This window comes from Zootoca vivipara, chromosome 11 (assembly GCF_965207765.1).
Source record: "Zootoca vivipara chromosome 11, rZooViv2.hap1.1, whole genome shotgun sequence".
NCBI classification, from domain to species: domain Eukaryota; kingdom Metazoa; phylum Chordata; class Lepidosauria; order Squamata; family Lacertidae; genus Zootoca; species Zootoca vivipara.
The window spans coordinates 6,578,983-6,604,189 of NC_142594.1; the positions used below are offsets into that span (position 1 = coordinate 6,578,983).

At 40.3% G+C, this 25,207-nt stretch overlaps 1 protein-coding gene across 2 annotated transcripts in view; it reads right to left on the minus strand.

The window, feature by feature from the left end:
• The window catches only part of SEPTIN7 (septin 7), a 38,196-nt gene extending 16,033 nt beyond the window's left edge, over positions 1 to 22,163 (minus strand). For both annotated transcript variants that reach the window (XM_088653993.1, XM_035128885.3), the window contains exons 1-8: positions 22,049 to 22,163; positions 11,456 to 11,562; positions 7,674 to 7,774; positions 6,285 to 6,419; positions 4,600 to 4,717; positions 2,654 to 2,746; positions 1,494 to 1,590; positions 1,081 to 1,132 (exon numbers count right to left, since the gene is read on the minus strand). In XM_088653993.1, coding sequence (XP_088510119.1) covers positions 1,081 to 1,132; positions 1,494 to 1,590; positions 2,654 to 2,746; positions 4,600 to 4,717; positions 6,285 to 6,419; positions 7,674 to 7,774; positions 11,456 to 11,562; positions 22,049 to 22,058 — 713 coding nt within the window. In that variant the 5' untranslated portion in view covers positions 22,059 to 22,163. The remainder of the gene's footprint in view (positions 1 to 1,080; positions 1,133 to 1,493; positions 1,591 to 2,653; positions 2,747 to 4,599; positions 4,718 to 6,284; positions 6,420 to 7,673; positions 7,775 to 11,455; positions 11,563 to 22,048) is intronic.
• Between the last annotated feature and the right edge of the window lie 3,044 nt (positions 22,164 to 25,207).

Genomic DNA, 25,207 nt, shown 5'->3' on the forward strand with positions numbered 1-25,207 from the left:
CTTTATTGGTGCAATCTATTTACAGTGAAACTTGTGTGTAAAAGCATGTCTGCTTAGTCTGAAGCAGAACCCGGCACTGGACCGCCCCTGGACCTCCTCCAACATAAGAGTCTCGGGACAGCAAATCTCTTTCCCCTCCTTCTCCTGCGTAATTCCGGAACTGGAGGGGAAAAGGGTCTACGCTCCATGTTTTCCTTCTCCCCCCTTTCCCCCCCCCTCTTCCTCTTTCCTGTGTAGCAGGGGCTCTCCCTTGCTGCCAGAGCCCTGGTCCTTTCTTTCCCCTTCCTGAATGGACTCGCTGCTATCGCTGCTTGTGGAAGAGCTGCTTCTGATGAGGGGAGGGGGGTCCCTATATTCCCTTCCCCTTACAATACCCAATAGGGAAGATACAGTAATATTTTGCATATGTACTTAATAGATTTGTGGACCCAAATTATGCCTCTTAGCATAATCCCTCCCCAAAATGTCTGATGTACAAGTATTTCCCAAATTTACAGCCTGATCCTAACACACATTAAATTCAATAAATCCCTATCTAATTCAATGGAACTTGCTTTTATGTAAGTATACTCAGGATCAGACTGTGGTTTCTGCATCTCGCACCTTCTTGTTAAAACTCTAGCCTCCAAAAAAGTGCCTACATATCCCACCAACTGATGTATCAATTCCAAAATATCCAACAGCTGACTTTCACAAATTAAAAGAGATTTTCCTTTGCTTGCTTTGTTATGAAAATGTAGCCAAAGATATTCAAAGCTATATCAGGAAATATTAAGTTTTTAATATTTCTTCCTGACCTGAAAAAATCCTGCAATTGTACACACTAAAAGTGGCCACTGAGTACATGCATATATATATTTATTTTAAAAGTTCATCGTTTACTCAGATGACTTTTGGTTAAAAAGAAAAAGTATTACAATATACCAGTTTCTTTTCCAATAGAATTCACGAAAGGAATGGGCCTACTTAGCTAATCTTCCAATGTGGAAGGCCTCCCAATAGATGGAAGAACCACAACAGAACTTGGAAGGAAGGAAGGAAAACGATTCCAAAAACCAGTGCTGCACATTAGTTGCTTACCTTATCAACATATTTCTTAGAATTGTGAAGTCACAGTGTTCACCATTTTCAACTGTAGGGGGAAAAGTCACATTTTTTAAATGCAGGAAACAGACATCTGCCAGTAGCAGATGGGGTGAAGGGACACTATGGAAGTCGACCCTCTATTTACCACCATTGCTACTAACTTTGAAGGAAAAACAGTAGAAAGGGAAGCCATTCTAGCTATTTGATGTTGCACTACTGTATTACAATGTCACTATATGTTATCATATGCTCAAATAAAAAACCACAAAAGCTACTGTAATAACGTTAAATTGTTGGCTGGCTTGAGTGTACTACTGGAAAAGCAGAATATAATCAAATCACAACGCTATTAATGTTTTTTGGTATTACAGGGAAGTTCACACACACATGGCCTTTTGTGCACTTACCTTCTGCAACACCCCAAGGATATTGCCTTCCTCTAACCCTCTTGCCGTTGACTTCAATGATAGTATTGCTACCTACTACAGCAAGAGGTAAACGGTCCTGGAGGACAGAAAGTATATTTTGGGGGTGTAAGTACATAGTTTTACTCCTGTGAATACATGAAATATCCCAGTTGGATATAAACAAAAGGGACTTTTGAAACATTATATGGGAAAGGCCATAGCTCAATGGTACATATTTTTCATGCAAAGGGCTCAGGTTTAGTTCCCTCCATTTGCTAAAAACCAAACAGAAAATAGATTGCCATTGTTCCATTGATCCTAGTATTTTCCAAGTGGCATCATCTTTGCAATGTTTCAAGCAGAAATCTTTCTCTACGTTTCTATCTGAGATACTTTCCCCATTATTATGCTTTTGTAATTCTACAGAGCAAGCTGTCTCATACCAAGTAAAACCACCCAGCTTAGTATTTTCTATGCTGGCTGGAAGTGTCTTTTCAGGATTTCAGACAGGTGTGATACCATTGAGCTATGCCTCTTCACATTAGAATAGCCCCCACAAGGCATCCCCCATGTATCATACAACAGAAAGTCTGAAAGAATTTACCACAACTGCCCTAGGTAAGCCACAAGCACACACCAGCAAACAAAAGGAGAACAAGGTTGTAAAATAAACGAGGAAGAGAAAAACTGAGATGTTAGAAACCTTCTGAGAAACATATTAAGATTTCCAAGTGCTGATAGAAGCATAGAAAATGACTAACCGTAGTTGAAGTTAGCCAGTTTGTCCAGGTTTGGGCAAATGGCAAACTGCAGATTATCTATAAATTTAAGCAAAAACATACCGTACTTCCCTACAAAGCCAGTGTTGTTACACAGCAATGTCTGGTATGTTCAGGCACTTTTGGGGGGGGCGGGGTTGCATGCAAGGGTTCCCCCAATGCCTTCAATAGAGTAATTCTGTGTTCAAAGTATAAAGTTCAAGATGAGATGTTATACCAGGCATCCCCAAACTTCGGCCCTCCAGATGTTTTGGACTACAATTCCCATCATCCCTGACCACTGGTCCTGTTAGCTAGGGATCATGGGAGTTGTAGGCCAAAACATCTGGAGGGCCGCAGTTTGGGGATGCCTGTGTTATACACATTTCTAAATTTTTGTACCTTTATCTTTTTAACCAGCTTATTTTCTTCTTCATCATCTGTCTCTGGGAATTCGTATATTTTAATTTTGTGCTCTTGAATTTCTTTCATTATCTGAAAAAAATATTAACAGAGAACAGAAGCAATGTTTTTGGCATGCTTATGAAGCATACATAGATTTGCAAGTTACTTTAAAAACCCCTCAAATAAACAAAACAACCTGCCTGACAAAGGACCTGTGAGGTTCCTGGATATATGAAAGGTATGTGGCAAATTAACCTGTAAGAAATACTAAAAATAATTCATCCAATTTTCTGAAAATCAAATTTGCTGATTCACATTGAACACCAAATATGGGAACTCCGGTCTGTGGTATTAGCTTGGCAGGGATGAGAAGGACATGTTTCTGTCTACTAAAGTTATGCCAGAATCCTTGGATTTCTCCATTGTTCTTATTTCCTAATCGTAAGTTGGGTATACTGTACACATTCATTGAATGCACCTATATTTGAGCTCAAGAGGCATGAGGCATGGAGACACAAGAGATGTGGAGTGTTATGCTGCTGGTTGGGGAAATAAAAATAAAAGGGAGGGCAGGGCAGAGCAGAGGGGTAACTGGCCTAGGCAAGCCCCCAACAGTTTAAAGTTAGCATCGTGTGGATGAGGAGAGGTGAAGTGTGTTGGAAGATGCATGCTTGGATATTTAGAAGACAAGGATATTTCAAAGATGAAGTCAAAGAGAAAGGACACACTATGGCATTAGAATGCTCAGCTTCAGGGCTAGATGCCAGCAGCAAACCAAAGTCTTCTAGCACTATATAGCACAACAGAGGAATGTTGGGGTGGGGTGGGGGTGATGAGGTGTCCCATTACACTTGCCTGAAACTCTGCCCTTCTTCTAAAGCCCTGAACAGCTTTACATGGCTCCTGTCCCAATGGGACTGAAGCTTTGATCAGGAACATTTCTACTGCAGTATTTTGCTTCAAGTCCCAATTGCACTCGTGAATTGTTTATTATCTATGTTAGCCAAATGCATTTCATAGGATTTAGAAGCTTTCTACAAGAGCTGAAATATCCTCTCACTCTACAGTAGTAAGCCACCATACCATATTTCTGTATGCTGCCTTCTCATTTTTATTCTTTTTATAATCTTTTTATTTATTTTTCATGGTACAGAAGAAACATTTTGAGAACACAACTGCTACAATGACAAACAGCTGGTCCCAATACAATTACAGACTTTTGCCAGGCTATGTAACAATGTTTCACTTGATTACTCTAAAATATCATGCTACAATTTCCCATGAGCATTGGGTGGATGCCTGCCGTAGTCGGAACAATTTATGTATTCAACAAACATTTGCCATACATTATGAATACCCTGCCATCTCTTGAGAGATGCATTACTTTTACAGATTTGACTTAACTATGCTTAAGGTCTCCAACCTGCCTTACAGGTAGTTACAATCTGGCAATAAGAAACCACAAGGAAGTTCAATGTATCATTTTCAAACCACAATTACATTCCACATCCACCTTTTAAATGTAAACTTTACAGCAGTGATTAAGTATTACTGTGTAACAAAAACAAAACAAAAAACGTACTGACAAATCCCTAAAACCCTGCACAGGCCTGGCAAAAAAGCAAACATGTTTTAGATGGAGATTGTCATATTTATTCTACCTGGTAATTAAGAACATTCACTTTTAACAAAAATGGAAAGAACTATCATTTTCATTGATCAGTGAACACATTTTCCCGTGTCAGGAGCTGTATTCATGTTTTTTTTACTTCTGGAAAAAAGTTAGCTTACCACTTCCAAAATACTTATCTTGCTGAGATGCTAGACATCAATTTGAGGATTAAATTCTTAACACTGTGAAACATAGTAAGTATACATACACCCACACACACCTCTATTTAATATTTAGTTCAGTTTTTTTCATAGTAAAAGTTTCTATTCACCTGTTTTTTAAACTGTTGACATTCTTCAGGTGTGAGCGTGTCTGCTTTGGCAATAAGTGGAATGATATTCACTTTTTCATGCAGGCGTTTCATAAACTCGATATCCAAAGGCTTGAGTCTTTAAAAAAAAGTAGTGATTCAGCAAAATATGGCTCTCAGCTAAGAAAGTCCCTTCTGAACACCTACACTACAAAAAATTGTATAACCAAATGCCAAATTCATTTTCCTATTTAATAGCTGCAATGATATGTGTCATAGAGGAATAAGCCAAGCATTTTTTCAAGCATTACACTTGCAAACTTATCAGAGTTTAACACTGAAAACTAGCTTTGAAATAGAGAGGATTGTATAATACTGATACTACATTTCTGACTTGGATGTTTCCTATCTCACCCAACTGATTAAGCACTAACCTGGGACCAAAGACAAATCGCAATCCCAGTAGTAAGGTCAGGAAAACTGACACCGTCCCCATCAAGTTAATTTGGATAAAGGAAGCAAAGCTTGTTCAAATACTGAGACTGACGCAAATTTCTAAGGAGGGGTTTGCTATTCAGAAGGGAAGCTCCCATTTAACTGGAGAAATAGTACAACATAATTCAAAGAGGAATCAAAACCATCTATAAATTGCCAAAACAAGTAATTTATTTTCTTTATTAAATTTAATCACATCATCATAATGTTAAGAAAGCAGATTAATTTTAAAATAGACTTATTTATATTATGCAGTTTATTAAGCCATTATCTAGTAACCTTTTTAGTAAGCATCTATTAAATGACAATTAACAGGCTTCAAAAAAGGCAGCTTTCAGTGAGCCACTTCCTTTCTTTCATCCAGCTCTTGCCTTCTTGAGGCTGATGCTGCAAGCCACGCTGTCCCTGTATCTGGCTCTATCTAATATGGGGACTGGATGGAAGAAACTGAATGAAGCTGAATCCACATGGAGCTGAGAAAAGAAGGTTGGCAGGCACTATGGACTAGGAATGTGTTCAAGAACCAGTGACCTAGGTCAGCTCCATGCCAGCAACTTTATCCAGGATCATAGTGTATTTTAGATTTTGTATCTGAAGCTATTACTTTAAGCTGCAAGTGCTGAAATTAAAAACTACAATGATCTGAGCATACCGAGACAAACAAGGAAAGCTGAACCTAGTGCTATTTGGGTGGCCCCTGGAACAACCATTACATCTGTGCTGAAAAAATGAATGCAACCCTTATAGCAAGCCTGGTGTCTTCCAGATGTTGCTGGACGACAACTCCCATCTAATGGGTGTAGGTGTTTAACATCATCTGGAAGGCATAAGGATGGCTCCTATGCTTTAAAGATAGATAATAGCATGCCAATGACGCTGTAAAAAGGACCCCTAAACAACAAAACAACGTAGACTGTTGAACGGGATATTAGAAATCGGCAGGTTAAACATGGGAGAACCCCTAACAAATTCAATGGATTTAATTTTGGTCAAATTAATGCTAGGTTGTTCCAGATGTTAGCTAGCACATCAATCTGCTTTTTCTGAAATAATATAACCATATCATCTGCATACAGAATAATCCTGACCCTTCTATTTCCTACGGCAGGTAGGCATGCATCCAGTTTCCCAAGCAATCTAGCCAGATCATTAACATAGAGGCTGATACTGAATGTCAGAAAAACACACCCCAAGCTACATTTCCTACTGACCCGTGTCCTGATGGAGCAATGAAGTATAAGCAACACTGCACCCTGTTGTCTGGCATTTGGCGTCTGTTCACACGTGATTCTGCATTAAGATAGTCTTCAAACTTGCTGTCAATGTAGTCGATAACCGGCTGCCAGCTAGAATATGCAAATGCACATTTTTTAAGAACCATCATTGACTTGTAACATCAGTAGCATCACAGCAAATTGTTTAGCTTAATATTAACTAACCTGTATATTAATTAACCTGTTGATGATGTACTGATCACAAACATATAACTGCTTCTTTTAATTTTAATACTTCACATTAAGGTGTTTGCAATCACCTGGTTTGTACTTATTTTCAGTAAATAGGAAGTGGTATTATAACAGCCATATGATTTTCCCGTTGGGTGGTTTACCACAGGCAACTCTCAAGTTATGCAGGGATAGCAGGGATAGGGCAAAAAGCCAAAATCACGTATAGTCAAAACACACACTCTCTGCACCTCCAAACTCCAAATGCAGTGGTGATTAGGATTGCCAAGGTCCTTTTCCTTGAATGCATACCCCATTTCTAATCTTTTTTTTATTAAAAAAAATTCCAAGTGTGTGAAGCTAAACGCAAACAAGTTAAATGTGCTTAAGTTGCAAGTCGACTGTAACCACTTGCTCCCAAGTACATGGCTAACTTTACGATACCAACCGCATGTAGAGTAGAAGTCCTACTGAAATTAATGAGGCTTACTCCCAAGTAGAAGTAGAACTGCAGCCTAAGTGCCTAAGGAGAGGTGTACTCCCTGTGCCCTTTATTCTCTGTTTTCTCCTTCTGCCACCATCTCGTGTGTTGTCTTTCCCCTCTCCTTCTTACATTTGCTGCTGCTAGAATGCAGAGCGGTTCTTACAGCAGCAGCAGACCATTATCTCTCATTTCCACCAGACTCAGGCTTTAAGGTAGGGCTGTGGGAAACCTATGGTCCTACAGGTGTTGTTAGACTGCAAATCTCAACATTCCCAACCATTAGCCATTGTAATTGGGCTTGAGGGGAGTTGGGAGTACAACACTATTGGGCACAGGCTCCCACCTTGCTTTAAAGAGTGGCCCTTTAAAAGTCAGGAGGGAGAGCTTGCACAGTATTTCTCTGGCTACAAACACAGGGCCAGTGGTGCAAATGAGCACAAGGTTATTGACAAGGCTGTGGGGTAATTCATAAAAATAATAATTAAAGCTAGCTATCTGCCATTACTAGTCCTGATGCACAACATGTGGCAGCAGACTGAGAGTTTACTGTTTAAGATAGTATTTAAAGAAGAATACTTAAAGTAACCAAGGGTGTGTTCCTGACCAGTTGTAATGAAATTACTGTTGTTCTAAATTAGTAGCCACCACTCTTAATATTGGAACATGCTTACCAATTGCTATTATCCACAGCATCACCAAATCCTGGTGTGTCAACTATTGTTAGTAGCAGCTGAACACCACCTTCTTTAATTAGAACTTTAGACTGCTCAACCTGAAAATTAAAAATAGAATTACAAATTAGATATATGGGGGGAAATCATATCTTAAGCATATGAAAATGGTACTTCTTTTAAGTTAGAAACTGATGAATGAGCACCACCTTCCAAGTACAGTACATTCATATTAATTTATTCTATTCAGAGTTTGTTTTTATTTCTGTTAATTGGAAAGCATTTTTATGGAGCTCCTGCTGAGTTGAAAAATACAGAAGGAGGGAGGGAGAGCAAATTCAGTTTATGGAACTGTCTCAGATCCATTTTCCTGAGATTCCCAGTTTTTATTTTAAAAAGGGAGCAAGATATGTTTGTGAGAAGGTATGCTTGAAACTGTATGGACCAATCATGGCTGCCAAGAGGAATGGAATGAGGGTAAAAATGTTCTGGGCCCACAGCCAGCAGGGGGCGTCGATTCTGAGCTCAAAGTCCCCTTATGGAAGGAGATATAAAATGGCTGCCTATCTTCAGTTGACTGGCCCAAGGAAGGAATGTGAAATTGCACATCTTCAGAGCATTTTTGTGGCTGGTGTTTATCAAGATTGCCTAACTGGTTTAGTTGTGTTTTGCTGTAAAATATAAAGAGTGGAATGAAGGGAGTGCTTGCTTTCCTGGACCTGTGTGGTTTTATTTCTATTATCTCATCACATCCTTTTGCCTCTGAATCCTATATTACATTTATACGGGTGCAAATGTTCATTTTAAACATAAAAATAGGTCCTCAAGTTGCCCAAATGCAGCACTGCTGTATTTACTCTGAGTTCTTTGCTCAGGAGTCAGTAAAGAAGCAGCAAATTACATTGCCAGCAGCCTGCTCCTGTATGTAAAAGAAGCACCAATCAATCTTGCTCAGGGCAGAGACAAAGAGATTCCAGCATTCTGGGGGTAACCAGAGGAGGAGTGGAGGCACCAGAGCTGGTGTCTGGTGACACTGGTAGAAGGTGTGTCTGCTACTACTTCTAACGGGCCGCAGTGCTTGGCTACTTGGGGGACAGCAGCCTTAGAGAACCTCCTCCTCTTCACACTGAGGATATCAGATACATCCTCCTTAGGGGTGTCAACGTCCAGCAGCAGGCTGTGCTCCCTGCTCCCCTCTTCTCCCAAAAGGAAAGACCCCTGACAAGCTGCTGCCAGTGCCTACTGTCTCTTCAAATAGCTTCCTGACAGTTGAACATGCTTCCTCCTCCCACCACCATGAGCAGAGCAGATTAGCCTGACTATGCGTGAACCAGTCTGGTCACTCATGCTTCTGCTACGGTCAGCACCTCTGCAGCCACCACGGCTACTATGAAGATGCCTCGTTCCATGTGCTGCGTAATGTGTGTTGCTGCACTGGCTCTGTGCATGTGTGCAATGCTTGGTGTACTCATACAAGAATTACACAATACACATACGCCCAAAAGAAGAATCCACTAAGGCACACATAACAGAACACAGCTATGACTGGAGAAAGGGGATGAAACACTAAGATAAAGCACAGGAAGTACACATTTTCTTATTTTAAAAATTACTATGTGAAGGATGAAACTGATTAATTGGGAAGGCCCCCAAACAAAATGACCAAGCCCTTTCAGATGTTCTCTAACAAAAGAGTAAAGCCAGTTTGGGGGGGGGGAGAAAATAACGGTTTTAAGACTTCACTGTATCTCCCCTAAAATTACTGGAGAGTGTGAAGTTTTCTTCCCATGAACTAGAAAGCAAGAGCTGTCTCAAGAAGCTCCCCACCCTGTTTTAGCCCTGGATTGGAAGGAAAGCTTGTCAATAGGCGAAGCCCAACTCCCCTCCTATAGAATTTACAGAGATTTCTCTATACATTTCTAGAAGATTAATTCGATGGTTTCTAAATTAGAAATTGTGCTTCTGAAATATTAGTCATTATTCTAAACATATTATCCAATTTAATCTTCAAACTAGAGTTCATCACCATTTCATTCCTCTTAGTAAGTTTATTTTTTTTCTTTATTAATTTTAAGGAATGTGTGTATCCATACATGGTCAAATTCTCAGAAAACAGCCTCAACTGGAAGGAATCCAGAAAACAGCTGTAAACTAGTGTCAATCTCTTTTAAGAGCTCGAATGAATCCTATCTAGTTTTAGAAGTACCAGTATTCTCAAAGGGTTCAGGGAAAATAAATTAGCTCCAATCCTGGAATGTAAAACTTTCCTTAGCAAGTCCATTCCAAATGGCTATTTTCCCATGCACAGCACTTAAGCAGGTCACACAGATCAAGTTCAAGTTAACAATATTATGCCAGACTGTGGAATATTAAAGCTCTCTTGCTTGATCACCCATTTCCTAAAGGAAGACACGTTCTCTGGTGCCCCCCCTTTCAAAAATAAGTTTCAAATGTCTATTTCACAGGATATGATTAGGTTCATGTTCAGTTCCCTGCTATGAAGCCAGTTCTAAACACACCCAGGAATTTGAATACTGTAGTCTTAAAACCCATAGGAAAGCAAAAACCAATTTACAGAGAAGAATAAAGGCTTATTTTTATGTAAGTTGCATCAGCTTTAAAAAATACTTCATGCAGTTTCAAATGTACTTCAAAATGTTTCTTTTCTTAAATTTAATATCTACTTATTGCCTGGGAATTAATGAAGCAGCAACAGAAAGAATTGGGACTTGTTTTCTTTCAAAGGCAAACAAGATCAACATACAGCGTTTCTAATGTTTAGACTTACCAGCTTTTTCAAATACACTTAACAATATGTTGCATCCCACATTCTCCCCTATCCCCATTTCCTTATTATAAAATATTAGCAATATTTCATAGCAGTATCAAGGGTAATGAAAGTGAGGAAAGACTAAAGAGATCAGGGGTCAGCAACCTAAGGTGCCGCTCTGCCCTATTTCTGGTGCCCAGACATGGGCAGAGCGGCACCCAAATGGAGCCTCCCTGGCAGGTAGGAATTCCGGGGGATTTCCGGGATTTTTTTCTATTTGGGATAACAGCGGGAAACGGATTAAAATCCGGGGGTTTCCCGCAAAAAAACGGGAGACTTGGCAGCTATGCCACCCGCTCACACACTGTGCTAAATTGGTGCAGCACAGCACGGGGACTCACTTCTGCGGCACCGAAAATCACGTCCGAGCAGACACCGAAAACCAATTCCCCTATCAGCTAACAACACAATTCTGGCAACATCTTTTCAGAAGACAGTCCTAATGAATTCAGTGGGTGTTACTCAAAGGTAAGCAGCATTCAGATTGCAGTCTAAGCCGTCAGTAATCACAAATGATTGAATAATGTTATCAGAAGGTACTCTTCAGATATGTTGGAACAATTACTTCACAGCTAAGATGCAATTGCAGTAATATATATGCATATATATTACTCATGCTACTAGTCAACATGCTTCTAGTATCCTAACAGTAGCCTCCATTTGCAGACCAACATATACAGTGGTACCTTGGTTTTTGAACTTCTCCGTTGACGAACATTTTGGTTTTCGAACGCTGTAAACCCGGAAGTAAAAATGCTTTGGTTTTCAAACATGCCTTGGAAGTCGAACATCCCACGCGGCTTCCACTGAGTGCAAGATCTTGAGGCCTACCTGAGTTTTCGGTTTTCGAACATTTCAGAACTCAAACGGTCTTCCGGAACGGATTACATTCAAAAACCGAGGTACCACTGTATTAGAATAAAAAATATAATATATATTTTTCCATGCAAACCTGCACAGTCTTTTTAATTCTATGTGAAGGTCCTGGATACTCTGAAGAATACAGGTCTGTCAGGAATAACGAGTTGATTAGTGTTGATTTCCCCAATCCAGATTCACCTATTTAAGAAAAAAAAGTTAATATTAATGCAATTAGAATGATCATATAGTTAGAATGATCACATAAATGCTTACTGGCCTATAAACAGCTCACAGGAAAAAAAATTGAATGCAGTGGAAAACAGTCGAAGGCAACATCCAGCTTGATGTAGCTGAAAGGGAAACATTGTGTTATCATTTAAAAACAAAACAACCAATAAGCCTATAACAACCTTTCCAAACATAAGTGACATTTCTATGCTAATAAGGGTTTATTGCAGCTAGCTCATACATTACAGTGGAACCCTAACCATATCTGCTCAAAAGTCCTATTGAATTCAATGGGGCTTACTTCCAGATAAGTGGGATTAGGACTGCAGTCTTATTGTTTCTTTATAAACAGAGGTCCTCTAGTTTGGGGCTGGGCTTCGTAGCCCATGTTTATTTTCTGTTAGCCAGTTGCAATATCCAATTCCACGATGATACTGATAATGATGTGGTAACAAACTTTCCTGCTCACTTTCCCTTTGTTTATAATGTAGAATCCCTACTGGCTCTGATTAGCAGTGATAATCGGTCCCTCCCACCCACCACCCACCCCCCAAACAATCTGCCCAGCTTCCTGCATGTTTACAATAGGAAATTTTATGAACTACCTCAGCCTCTCAAGCTAGGGCAGTTGCTATGGCATCTATGGTGCATGCCTTTGTGGATAACTGATGTAAAGGCTCTTGCTTCTTTCTCATCTTTTGAAGCAAGGGAAGGGAGATTTTTGAATTTTATCTTTAACAAGATCCATGAGTTCCAGACGTCATCTGAAAATCAAATTCCAGATCCACCTAGTCTTAAAATTCCAATCAACAGGAAGAGGATGACTTGCCTTGTAAATAAGTCAATAAATGTTGCCAGCATGTAAAAATGTTTTAACTAGTTAGCGGCTGTCAGAAGGAGGGCAGCCGTTTCTAAACTTGGCACACAGCAGGGATAGAGCCTCTGTGTCTCCTCCTCTAGCTGACCCACTCATATGCATAAAATTCCTTCTTGCCTATTGCTATCAAGCTATAATCAATAGAAGGCATTTTTCAAGCCTGGTTTTGATGTTGTCGGGTGATTACAGGGAGGTTACAGCTGGGGAAGGGAGAACACATTTGGTGCCCACAATACTCTTCCAGTTTATAAATGTGTCCGTGGGTTCAAAAATCAGGTGACTCCTGATTTAAATACACAGTAGGAGCGTAGCAGAACCAGTATTTTGTGTGCCAGTCAGAAGAACAACAAAACCTCAAGGTTAGCACTTCCGGTCTGCCGCACGGACTGAGCGGCGCAGAAACCTCGAGCTCCAAGGTTTCTGGCTGCGTGGAGGATTCCACGGGGGCGACGAGACACCCCCCAAAAACCCTGGATCGAGCATTCCGGGGGCGCAGATTGCTCGGCAGTGCCCCGGAGCGATTCCTCTGCTGCCCGGTAAGCTCCTTGGAGCCCTGAGAGCCAGCGGAGTTGCAGTCGCGGGAGCCATTTTGAGCACAATCGCTACCTCCACGGAGCGAAGCTCCGAGCCGACAGCCTGTAAGCGGTGGATTCTTCCCTTTAAAAAGAAGAGATTTGGACTAAGTGAAAAATTTATGAATTGGACTTTGTAATTGGTTATGGGATGAGACTTAAAAGGGAAGTCGGTCTCCCCATTTGAGTACTGGAGGACGCAGTGGAGTAATGAATTGGCCAAAAATTGGCTTTAAAATCCTTCCCTGAAGCAGAGTAAGGGGGAGAGTTGAACTGTGCTTAGATCTCTGCAAAGGACTGTGTTCTGATAAGAGGAAACCCCCCTGGAAATTGGAGTCGGGTCAAAGGAAGGACCGGATGGCCGCCATTATGTCGTCACAATAGAAAGGAATGTGTCTGCCTATCGGAGACCGAGAAACTGTGAGCTACTGACAGGCTACCTAGTATTGAATTCGAAGACTGCTCAGCATAGACTTTAAAATTGAACATTAGGAGGAAGATTAAAGAAATAGAAGTTGGAACCAGTTTGGATGGGACTTTATCCTTTTTTAAGCTTCGAAAACAAAAAAACAAAGACAATAATAATACCATTTCTGGCTGTCACACTTATGGAATTGGAGAACAACAACAAGATGGAGGAGAGGGTTCTGGATTCGGAGGAAGAAAATATACAGTGGGATTTGATTCTGGAATTTTTTTTGGAAATTAAAGAGGAAATGCTCAACTCTAATGGGAAAACATTAATCTTGGAGGAGAAGACTGCTGAACCAACAGAACTGAATTTTGAACCAGGAGATTTAAACTGTGAAAAATATAAGGAAGAAGAAGAAGAAGAAGAAGAAGAAGAAGAAGAAGAAGAAGAAGAAGAAGAAGAAGAAGAAGAAGAAGAAGAAGAAGAAGAAGAAGAAGATCACTGTTCCACCGGTGGGAGGGGAGGAACAGGGATTGGATTTGATTCGAAAGTCCCCCAAAAAAGGGAAAATCAGAAAGGTTGCCATCCCATTGAGGGGGGGGGGAGGATGTAGGTTGGGGCCAGAAAGAAAAGGAGATTGAAGATAAAAAGTTGGGAGTGCAGCAGGGGGAGAAGCGGGCTGAGCAAGGGATGGATTGGGACAGAGTAGGAGTGGGGTGAAGGTGGAATATTGATTTATTTTAATTGAGTGGATAATGACGGTCTGAACCTGGAAAGTTTTTAAGGAGCTAGCTGAAATTTCTGGAGACACCGATTCCAAGGGGAAGGGGGGATGAACTAGTTTAAAGACGGAATTAAAGAAGAAGATATAGAAAAGGAGGTATGGATATTTTTGGGTAGGGAATAATGGTTTTGAAATTGTATAAAAGTTAAGAGAATTATGATATTATAGGAGAGAAATTAAGAAGATTTTTTGTAAAGATAAATGTGTAAGAATTAAGAATTAAGGTATAAAATATGAGGTATGATGTTAAATTAAGATATTTGGAAACTGCAAAATTTAAATAGCAAAAAAATGAGCTCAAAAGGGTGATGTGAGGAAGTCTGTAGAGTTAAGAAATAAGAATACAGAATGTATCTTTTTTATGTTTTATGTTTTTGTTATTATAAAACCAATAAAAATATTATAAAAAAAACCCTCAAGGTTAGGAACAATATATCTCTTCTCTAAAATACGTTGCATTTCTAATAGAGTGTGTGTGTGTGCGGCGTTCGTTCGTGCACAGACTCCATTCAAGAGGCTGGCCTTTGCATTCAGCACTCCTAGCAAAGAAGGGGGTCATGCTGATTGAGATGGAGATGTATTGCCAGGTATTAGCAAACTAAGTAAATGAAACCAAGTCTGAAAGAAAAAATGCATCTTGTTGAGAGGTATGGCCTTCCTGCCCTAGATTCTTCTAAGACATTAGAAGTTGCGGCAAACAGCAATCTGCACTGACCTGAAGAAGTCACTAACTTGACATTTTGACTGGGCAATTTCTGTACAAGTCATCCTTTTATGGCTTTGATCACGGAGGTAGCGGTCCAAATCTATTTGTTTTCAGATATAAAACTTAAAGCCTCAGATGGATCATTGGAGAGGTTAAAGTCATAGGCCCATGAAGCCTCAACTGCTCTGGCAACCAGGTTACCTACCGTGCACAGTTTGCTAGGCTATAGTAAGGGAATAAAAACAAAAGCAACATTCTTTTTGGAATTTGAGTTAGATATGAACCAGTCAGCACTATTTATGTAGCAATTCTACAAACATCTTTTACTGGCTTTCCTGTGTACTGCAAGCTGCCTAAATCTGCTGAGTCAGCAGAAGAAGAAGAGAAGAGTTTGGATTTGATATCCCGCTTTATCACTACCCGAAGGATTCTCAAAGCGGCTAACAATCTCCTTTCCCTTCCTCCCCCACAACAGACACCCTGTGTCTTGTTTGAGAAAGTAAAGTTTCAAGTTATCCAATGCAAGCTGTATATAAAAAGTTTACTAATATTCCAGGTATCATACCTTAAACTAGCAACTACTGTCCCTTAAATTAAATTCATGTTTACTTGCGTACTGGATGCAGTCAGAATGTATATAAGAAGCCAAAAGATCAGTGTCAGTCTCAAGTCAAGCAAAGCCTGAAACACTTCTCCAGCTGTGAAGATACCCATCCCCTGTCCCTTTCAGGAACCTATCCATGAATGTCTTCCAACAGTATACTAATTGCAAGTATGATCCAGGCTATTCCCAGAACTTTTTCCACCTGGGGAAAGCAGCGATTTTTTTCAGTAGTCTCTTCTGTTGCTGCTCACTGGAACTGTTCCACTAAACTGGTTAGACAGCTTGATTTGATTTTGTACGACTCATGTAGAATAGCAACCATACCTTAACAGTGTGTTTGCAGCTAAAAAAAAATATTTTGAAGCTGCAAGTGCAAATCCTCAAAAGCAGTTCACACTTGTAATTTGTTGGCCAGTGTAAACACAGTTGCTGCTATATAAAAATTTGATGTAGGTTTTAAGTGTTATATATACACTGGTTAACATAGTTTGTTTTTAGATTGGTAAATTTCTTTAATTATGGAGGAAGATGACTTGCACTGCAATTACGGAATTACTCTTTGAACAAGCCTATGCTTTTGTGGACACTATATAATTTCCCACTGCCTGTTAGAGAAAAATGTACACTTGTATTAGATTAGCCACCATTTTAAAAGAACATTTTATGAATTAATTAGAATTTGGATTGAAACTTATTAGAAAGCAAATCATATGAAGTTAGACTTACAACATATAGCTGAAAGAGTGCAGCTGTATTTGAGACAGTACAGGCAGCGACCATTTCATGCAGTGGTTCCATTCCCGGCCCCCGCACATCAGCAGAGCACATATAAGCACGTTCTGACCCACATTCTGCCTAATTACGAGTCCAAAAGGACCCACATGTCAATTGGATACACCTAAAATGTTTGCTCCCTGTATTTGAGTGAGTTCTATCAAGCTAGATTTCAGCTCTGTTTTTTGATATCTATCGCATGACTGGACCGTTTACAGTCACAAAATCCAAAATTTTGCACAAGTTATAGTACTGAACTGTTTATCACATTTGTTGCATATGCTTTATATAAAATACAACTGGTTAACAGTACTAGCAAGTGGGGACAGGAGCGAGGCCATGTCAGTGTATAACACCTTTGTTCAGCGATCAGGACTGGTTGCCACATTCAGATTGTTAGTATTAGCATATAAAACCCTTAACAACTTGGGACCAGTTTACCTACAAGATCACCCTACGCCACATGCCCACTCAACTGTTTCTACATTTGTAAGAATTAAATTGTGAACTTGTGGCAGCACCTGAATCTTAGAACTCTCTGCCTCTTGAGATCAAGCAATTGCCTTCACTGTACTATTCGGTGCCAGCTAAAACATTCTTGTTTAGACAAGACGCGGGTGGCGCTGTGGGTTAAACCACAGAGCTTAGGGCTTGCCGATCAGAAGGTCGGTGGAATCCCTGCGACGGGGTGAGCTCCCGTTGCTCGGTCCCAGCTCCTGCCAACCTAGCAGTTTGAAAGCTCATCAAAGTGCAAGTACCTTCCGGCGGGAAGGTAAACGGAGTTTCCGTACACTGCTCTGGTTCGCCAGAAGCGGCTTTGTCATGCTGGGCACATGACCCAGAAGCTGTACGCCAGCTCCCTCGGGCCAGTAAAGCAAGATGAGCACCGCAACCCCCAAGTCGTCCACAACTGGACCTAATGGTCAGGGGTCCCTTTACCTTTACCCAGATGCTTAGAAAGTTGAGGCAATTTTAATTTTAGTATTTTAACTTTTGTATTTTTTAAAGTAGAAATGTGAATGTTTCTCAGTTTTATTGTTTTATGTTTTTGTAAAACGCTTTGAGGGGTTGTTTTCTTTTACAATCAAGTGGTGTATATATTTTAATGAAATAAGTAAGAGCCAACTGTCTAATTTCTCTCCATTGCATTTGGTAAAGTGATGAATGTTTTGTTTGTTTTTTAAAACAAGAATAGCAATTCAATTGGCTGCCAGTTACAACAATGCAACATAACTATTTCACAATTCACTTGCACACCACAAGGAAACCATTAACTTAGCTGAAATAGAAACAAAATAAAAAAAATACTTCCAGTAGCACCTTAGAGACCAACTAAGTTTGTTATTGGTATGAGCTTTTGTGCACCTGCACACTTCTTCAGAAATAGGTTAACTTCAGAAAATTGTCATTCCCTATGAATCTCAAGTTGTATTAATGACTTTAATGTTCATTTACAACTGTCCTACAGATTTGTCCTTCCATCATGTATAACCCCAGCTAACACGGGTGGCGCTGTGAGTTAAACCACAGAGCCTAGGGCTTGCCAATCAGAAGGTTGGCGGTTCGAATCCCCGTGACGGGGTGAGCTCCCGTTGCTCGGTCCCTGCTCCTGCCAACCTAGCAGTTCGAAAGCACATCAATGTGCAAGTAGATAAATAGGTATCTATTACCTTCCGGTGGGAAGGTAAATGGCATTTCCGTGCAGTGCTCTGGTTCGCCAGAAGCGGCTTGGTCATGCTGGCCACATGACCTGGAAGCTGTACGCCGGCTCCCTCAGCCAGTAAAGCGAGATGAGCGCCGCAACTGGACCTAATGGTCAGGGGTCCCTTTACCTTACTCCACTGGAAAACCTGCACCATTCTTCCTCGCAGCAAACCCTGAAGAAGGGATGGGGTAGGAAGGAGCAGAACAGGACTTACGGTAATCCTGCAGACTTCCACAAACAAGAGAATCACAGAAACATGTGAAGAGTGGAAGCTCACTAAATTATCATCATCTAAGAAACTGTCCAAGAATAAGTAGGAAGCACTCCAGGACATTCCCATAAATAACTATCCCTTGGCAAAGTTTCATTTCTATATGAACAATAGTATGAAATACTGTGATTTTTCTTTTAAGGCAGAGGCACAATAACCACCTGTCTGAGGCAATTTTAACATCCTGACATCTCTAAAGAAAACACTATTTAAAAAATCTAATTACAGGGGAACAGCCACTTACACTTGGGTTCCATTCCCAACAACTGTGAATGTCACCAGGATGCACAGGAGTGGGGATTCCCCCATTCCAGCCCATTCCGGGGGTCCCTACCCACTTTCAGAGCAAAAAATGGCACGTGTGCACATTCGTGTGTGAGTGGGGAGTTGCCAATGGTTTTCAATAGCCAGGTTGGGAACTAGTTCTGCTTGCAATCATTTGCAAGTCTACATTCCTCCAGTTTGAGTGACAATGTCAGCTTAAATAAATTCAAAGTAGACAAGACAGTCCCATATATCACACTGAAAACTTCTGACTACAGAGTTTAAACAAGAGCAGGGTTTTTTTTGGGGGGAGGGAGGCAATTTCACACATCACTGTGGGGTGAGTAACCAAAAGGCAGAGAGATCCCACTCAGCAAGTCATGCATTACATGGGGAATGCGTTTCTGCATGGCACTTTGCATAAGTAGAGGGAGCAATTGATTTACTAATATATTATGCCTACATCTTCTCATCCGACAGCTCCCAAGAAACACCATCATTCATCTACCGACACCTGCTCCATTCTCTTCTCAGTAACTTCCAGTGCATTCCCTCTAGGTCAGCTAAAAAATCCCAACCCCATTAGAACAAAGCAAAAGTTTTTCCTAAGATATATTGGGATGATGGGATAGTGAGAACAGTGTTCCCAGTAATGCGTGCTCCAATTCAGCCAAGTGTTTGAGAAAGTGAGGGCAGGAAACAAGAGGAATATAATCCATTTGAATCAGGATTCAATCCTTCCTTGGAATATCTGAAACACTGCAAGTGCCCACCCCAAAACTGAGAACCACAGCACTAAACTTTTTAAAATGTACACTATTAGATAAGCTTATGCCATACATGTACTATGTGCATAAGAGAGCCTAAATTGCTCAATAAAAAAGTGATGATAAAGAAATAATTAAGTTAAAGCGCCAAACAATGTATGGAACTGACCAGCTTTAATGTTTAAAATCAATGTTAAAAAGCCACCAACATTACGTATTTCAAATAACTGGAAGTACATTTATTAACAAACTGAAGAATGCAGTTCTACAACTACAGAGAGTGATAATATGCAGCTTTTCTAGATAAAAATATCTGAACAAGTTATTTGGCTCTACTACAGTTCTTTTGCACACAGACATTTTAGCTGACCTTTGCCTCAATCACAATCCTTTCTCTGCTTTAGTTTGAGAAATTGAAATGCAGGAAGTTCACACCCCTAACCAGAAAAGCCTGAAGAAAACGATCCAAGTAAAACTACTCCAGCTTCTGAATGAATGTAAATTAACAATTTTTACAGAAACTAAATGCAGCCATCTAGGCAACTAATAATGAGAGCAGGACAACAACTGGCACAGATGAAAAAATTCTTGGCAAATCTACAATCAACATTTCATGCATATTTTATGCATGGACAACAGCCAGTCAGATTAGGGAACTTATTCACAAACAGAAGAAAAGTGGGTTTAAAGTAGTTTTAACACCAAACTCTTGTAATTGAAATTCACAGCAAGATTATGCGCAATGAAAAGTTGCAATTTTGCCATTTATTCACCACTTTGGAAAAACGGGGTTGTCTATTTCAATGCCTTGATGAAAAGCACTTGAGCAAAGTCCTCCATGATGTTTGTTCATGAAACAACCTTCGGCCATGTCATTTTGAGGTTTTAATACCCTCTACGGCAGGCATGTCAAACCTGCGGCCCTCCAGATGTTTTGGAGTACAATTCCCATCTTCCCCAACCACTGGTCCTGCTAGCTAGGGATCATGGGAGTTGTAGGCCAAAACATCTGGAGGGCCGCAGGTTTGACATGCCTGCTCTACGGCATTGAATGCCTGCTGTCAGGTAGTAAGTGACAACCTACACCACCCATATAAATTGTAATATTGTATACTTGAAATGAATACAGAGCCGTTATTGGCCAGGTTCACATGTCCTACTAAGCCAAATTATGGCCTAGTATAGGGGTGGGAAACCTGTGGTCTGCAAATCGCCAGTGGGTCCACTTCAACCCACAAGGGTTGCCCATCAAGAACAGGATTGTGCAGCCAAGGCAACAGGATTTAATCCCCACTCATCAAAAGTGAAATTAAAAGCAGCCCTGCACTTTTAATGAGTTAGTGGGTAATGCCTCGTCTCAAGCACCCACTCTGCTTAAAAGAGAAGTATAGAGCTGCTTTAAAGAGCGCTTTTGGGAAAGGCTTTAATATAGCACTCATGCTCCTGTTTCAGCCTCCAGAGACTCTAAGGGGGTGGGGGCTGCCTTAAATACCTCTGCAAACAGCAAAAGGCTTTGAAGCTGGTTGTCAGGTATGTGGAAACCCCATATAAGCAATTTTGAGAGGTGGGTAGGGCAGGGCATTTGGAGCCGACAAGATTCTTGTAGCTTAGTGGGCTCCCAGAGAGGAGCTTGCAACCACCTGGTTTCTTTTTTGTTCTGTCTGATGCCACCCCATGCTGAGCTAAGCCAACCTTTATCCAAACCCAGGCTTGTGGTTAAGCTCTCTCTAGATTTGCCACAAACTGGTTTGGCTTAGTCAGTGTGACACATGAACCAAACCAAAAAGAAACAATGTTTTCCCTTCCTTTGCATGCTCTGATAGCTTCCAGATTGGATTAGTGCAATGTGCTCTATGTTGGGATGCCCTTGAAGATGACTTGGAAACATCAGTTGGTCCAAAATGCAGCAGCCAGATTATTTCCCGGGGTTCCACTAACATCTCATAGAACCCGTTTTAAAACAACTGCACTGCTTGCCACATCATTTCCAGGCCCAATTGAAGTGTTCATGTTGGGTGTTTAAACCCCTAAACAACTCAGGCTCCAAATATCTGAAAGACCACCTCCTTCCTTATAGACCCTCTTGAAAACTGGGATCAGCAGGGGACATCTTGGTAGTTCCTCCACCCTCAGAGGCTCAACAGCGGCCTGGGAGAGGGCATTCTTAGTGGCAGCCACTAAGCTATGGAACTCCCTCCCCGCAGAGCACCTGCCACCTTCATTGTACAGCTTCCAGAGAATGCTAAAGATGCACCCCTTTACCCAGGCCTTTGGCATTTGAGGTGTAAATTTACAGAACCCATCTTAATTTTATGATCGTAAGTTGTTTCAAACTCTTTTTAATATTATGTTTTAATGAGACCTGAGGGTGAAGAGCAGGTAATAAATAAATAAGCATTACAGTTTAAAGATTCAAGTAAATGTCTCTTCAAAGCTTTTCAACTCAACTTCTCCCTTCCACAAAAATCTAAACCTTGTTTATTGAAATCATCACAACCTGAATGCCTCGTGCCACTTGCCAAGAGCAGGGCAAGCATTTTCAAACCCTGCAATACACACTGCAACCACATTTAAACTTTCTTTCTTTGCGTACTCAAAACAATTGACGTCCAAAGTGGAATTTAAAGTATGACACAGGCAATTTGTTAATATGTACATTATCTACTATTTTTTAATAAAGAAGGCAGTCACCATTTGACACATGCTAAAGTACAACTTACCTACAACCATGAGTGTGAATTCAAACCCTCTCTTCACTGACTTTCTATAAACTTGATTGGGGAGATTTGCAAACCCCACATATCCTTCAAGGTTCTTCTGTTGCTAAGATAAAAAAATATAAAATCAGATTATCGTCTAGGACAATTATAATTTCATACTGATTATGGACAACCGTAGAAGTGCTTATTTTACATGTTAATTACCAAAAGATAGTGCCTTCTCAGCACCTCAGCTTGTAGACACACCCCTTCCTACCCCCTGAAAATATTTTTAGTCAATCACATAATTTTTGAACATCTGAATACACAATGCAAGGGCATTCAGGACTCATGACACTTCTGTTCATGGCATGAACATTCTGACTGACCCCCCAGAAGCAAACAGCAATGACTTGGAAGGTAATTCCCTGCTGGGAATGCATATTTTCAGATACCGCTCATTCTATCATCTGCAATAGGCACAGAACTTCAGCCATCTGTAAAAAAATTGTGGCTCCGTCATTTGATTGGCTCTGGCAAATGCTTCAGAAAAGCCTAGCAGTTGCCCAGGGCCAGGTGATTGGCTACAACTGCTTGCTGCGAGCCAGCTCTCATTTTAGGAAGAACTAGGAGAGTCTCAGCTGTGTGGTTTAAAAACAGTGGGTGGAGCAGCATAGTTATGGCTTCCTACTATCCGCTTAACTGTTATTTTAGATTGAAGAAATAGAATTCAGAAGTTAACAAAGATCTGTTTGCTAACATTTCCTTAAGCATTTTGTTCTCCAGAAAGCCTTTACAATGTCAGCTCAAGATTATTTTTTTAATACAAAAAGCAGGAGTTGTCAATTGGATCAGCTTTTTCACACAATACATAACTATACCTCGTCACCTATGATCCTGCTGGCAGCAGCAATAAAACTTCTCATCCCCATTTAACAGAAAGCAGGATTAAAATTTCTGAAAAGGAAATATCCTGCTCTCCTTCTTGAAAGGGGAGGGAAAAGATTTTTCTCTCTCAATTTTTTGAGGACTGTGCAAAATTCAAAGGCCAGAGGAAAACTTTAAAAAGAAGCACAGGAGTATGTGATGGAATGAACAGCAGTAATGGGGTTTTAGCCTCACTGGCAGGCCACTCACAGCAAGAAGCTCTAACAGATAAGCAAGTACATAAGGTAATTCCAATGTCCTAAATATAACGAGATGCTAACTCGACTTACATTAGTAAATGAAAACCAAAGAAATAAATTGTGTTAATTTTACAAAAGTTTCCAGCAGCCAAAATATATTTGAACTGAAAGATTCAATTAGGAAAAAATAAAGTGCCTTAAAAACTATTAAGGTATTAAGCGTACTACACCCGAAGTGATTATTATTAGATATAATCGAATATGACATTTCCTTGGTCTTAGTATTTATCTTGATCTGTCCACATAACGTGGGGAGGGGGAGCAGGATTGTACCCACCGACTCTGCCCTCAACTTCCACATACTGAACAAAATGGTATCTAGATAATGATATCTAGAATACTATGCATGTATTAGCCACCACAGTTGTACCCAAGTTCCTAACTTTAGGTACAAACCCTCTATAAATGTTGAGGTGAAGGGCAGGGGCAGCAGAAGCACAGTGGTTGGGGGGGGGGGCTCTGTAATTCTATCTTCCTTTGTTGATGGAACAAATGAAGAAGGCTTCAAGATAACTGCAACTTTGCAACTATCTAATGTTATCATGCCCATATATTAAGTTTTATGAAAAATACATTTTCAGAAATGGAATATTTTTGGGGAAATTTTAGTCCCAATGAGCACTTAAGATGACATTATCACCTCCCTCAAGTTTTTTTTTTAAAGTACAATTAAAAATAATAGGTGTGGGTAAAGTAATGTCACTCCTGAAGAGTAACGTCATTGATATTAGCCAATAGGTGCCCAGTAGCTGTTCTACATAGCATCATAGTAACAGACAAACTGAAGGGGTAGGAAAGTAGAAAAGTAAGGTTTCCTAATAGACAGATATGTTGTCTGAGTGCTGGAGAAAGGCAGTACCTTTACACAGAATAGCTACCTTGGGAAAATCCATTTGGATCCCCTGTAACAAAGGCATATATCAGGGGTCCCCAAACTAAGGCCCGGATCCGGCCCAATCACCTTCTAAATCCGGTCCCTGGACGGTCCGGGAATCAGCATGTTTTTACATGAGTAGAATGTATCCTTTTATTTAAAATGCATCTCTAGGTTATTTGTGGGGTATAGGAATTCATTCATATTTTTTTTCCAAAATATAGTCCCGCCCCCCACAAGGTCTGAAGGACAGTGGACCCGGCCCCCTGCTGAAAAAGTTTGCTGACCCTGGCATATATGAAGGAGAATGGGCTGCACACAGTTGCTTGAAAAATCAAGATACTTACAGCTACTTTGTAAACAATGTGTTTCCATCATTCCAACCATCCAGATATAGACAAGACACAGCCAAAAGTCATAGTAGGTGATGAATTCCAGCAGTTCAGCAATATCAGGCAGGTGCAGATTTTCATAAAGAAGAAAGAGAGGAAAAGAAGAGTTACTTACAATTGTTCAGACCACACAGTTAGCTATACTTTTTTTTTTAGTTCATTATCTGGTACCTAAACTACTAGTACAAAATATGCATTTGTGAACAGTTCTAGATCTGTTGCAAGAGGGTTGCAAACAAGAAAATTATAGAATTGTAGAGTTGGAAAATACTCAAAGGATTATCTATTCCATCTCCCTGCAATGCAGAAATCAGTTAAATAATCTCTGACGGCCAACCAACTTGTTAAAAAACCTCCAGTGAAGGTTTTTAATGGCATGCAGTCATCACAAATGCCAAATCAGTAATTATATTATGATAAAAATATTATTTGTGCCATTTTTCTTCCTAGGACTCACCCAGTGAAAAAAGTTTGCAGGTACTCTGTGGCACCAGACCTTAAGGGGGAATCCTTGGATGACATCCAATCACAAGTCAACAATTTATGTAAGATAAACATAAAACAACTTCAGACAAGGATACCTGAAATGGTGCTTTTGTTCCTACAGATTTACACAATCACTACTATTATAAGCTCTCCGGGTCATGTTGCAGCCTATGGAAGTACAACTAGCGACCACGAGAGGGAGGGTATTTTCTATTAAACTTCAACTACCTTCCCCAAGAAC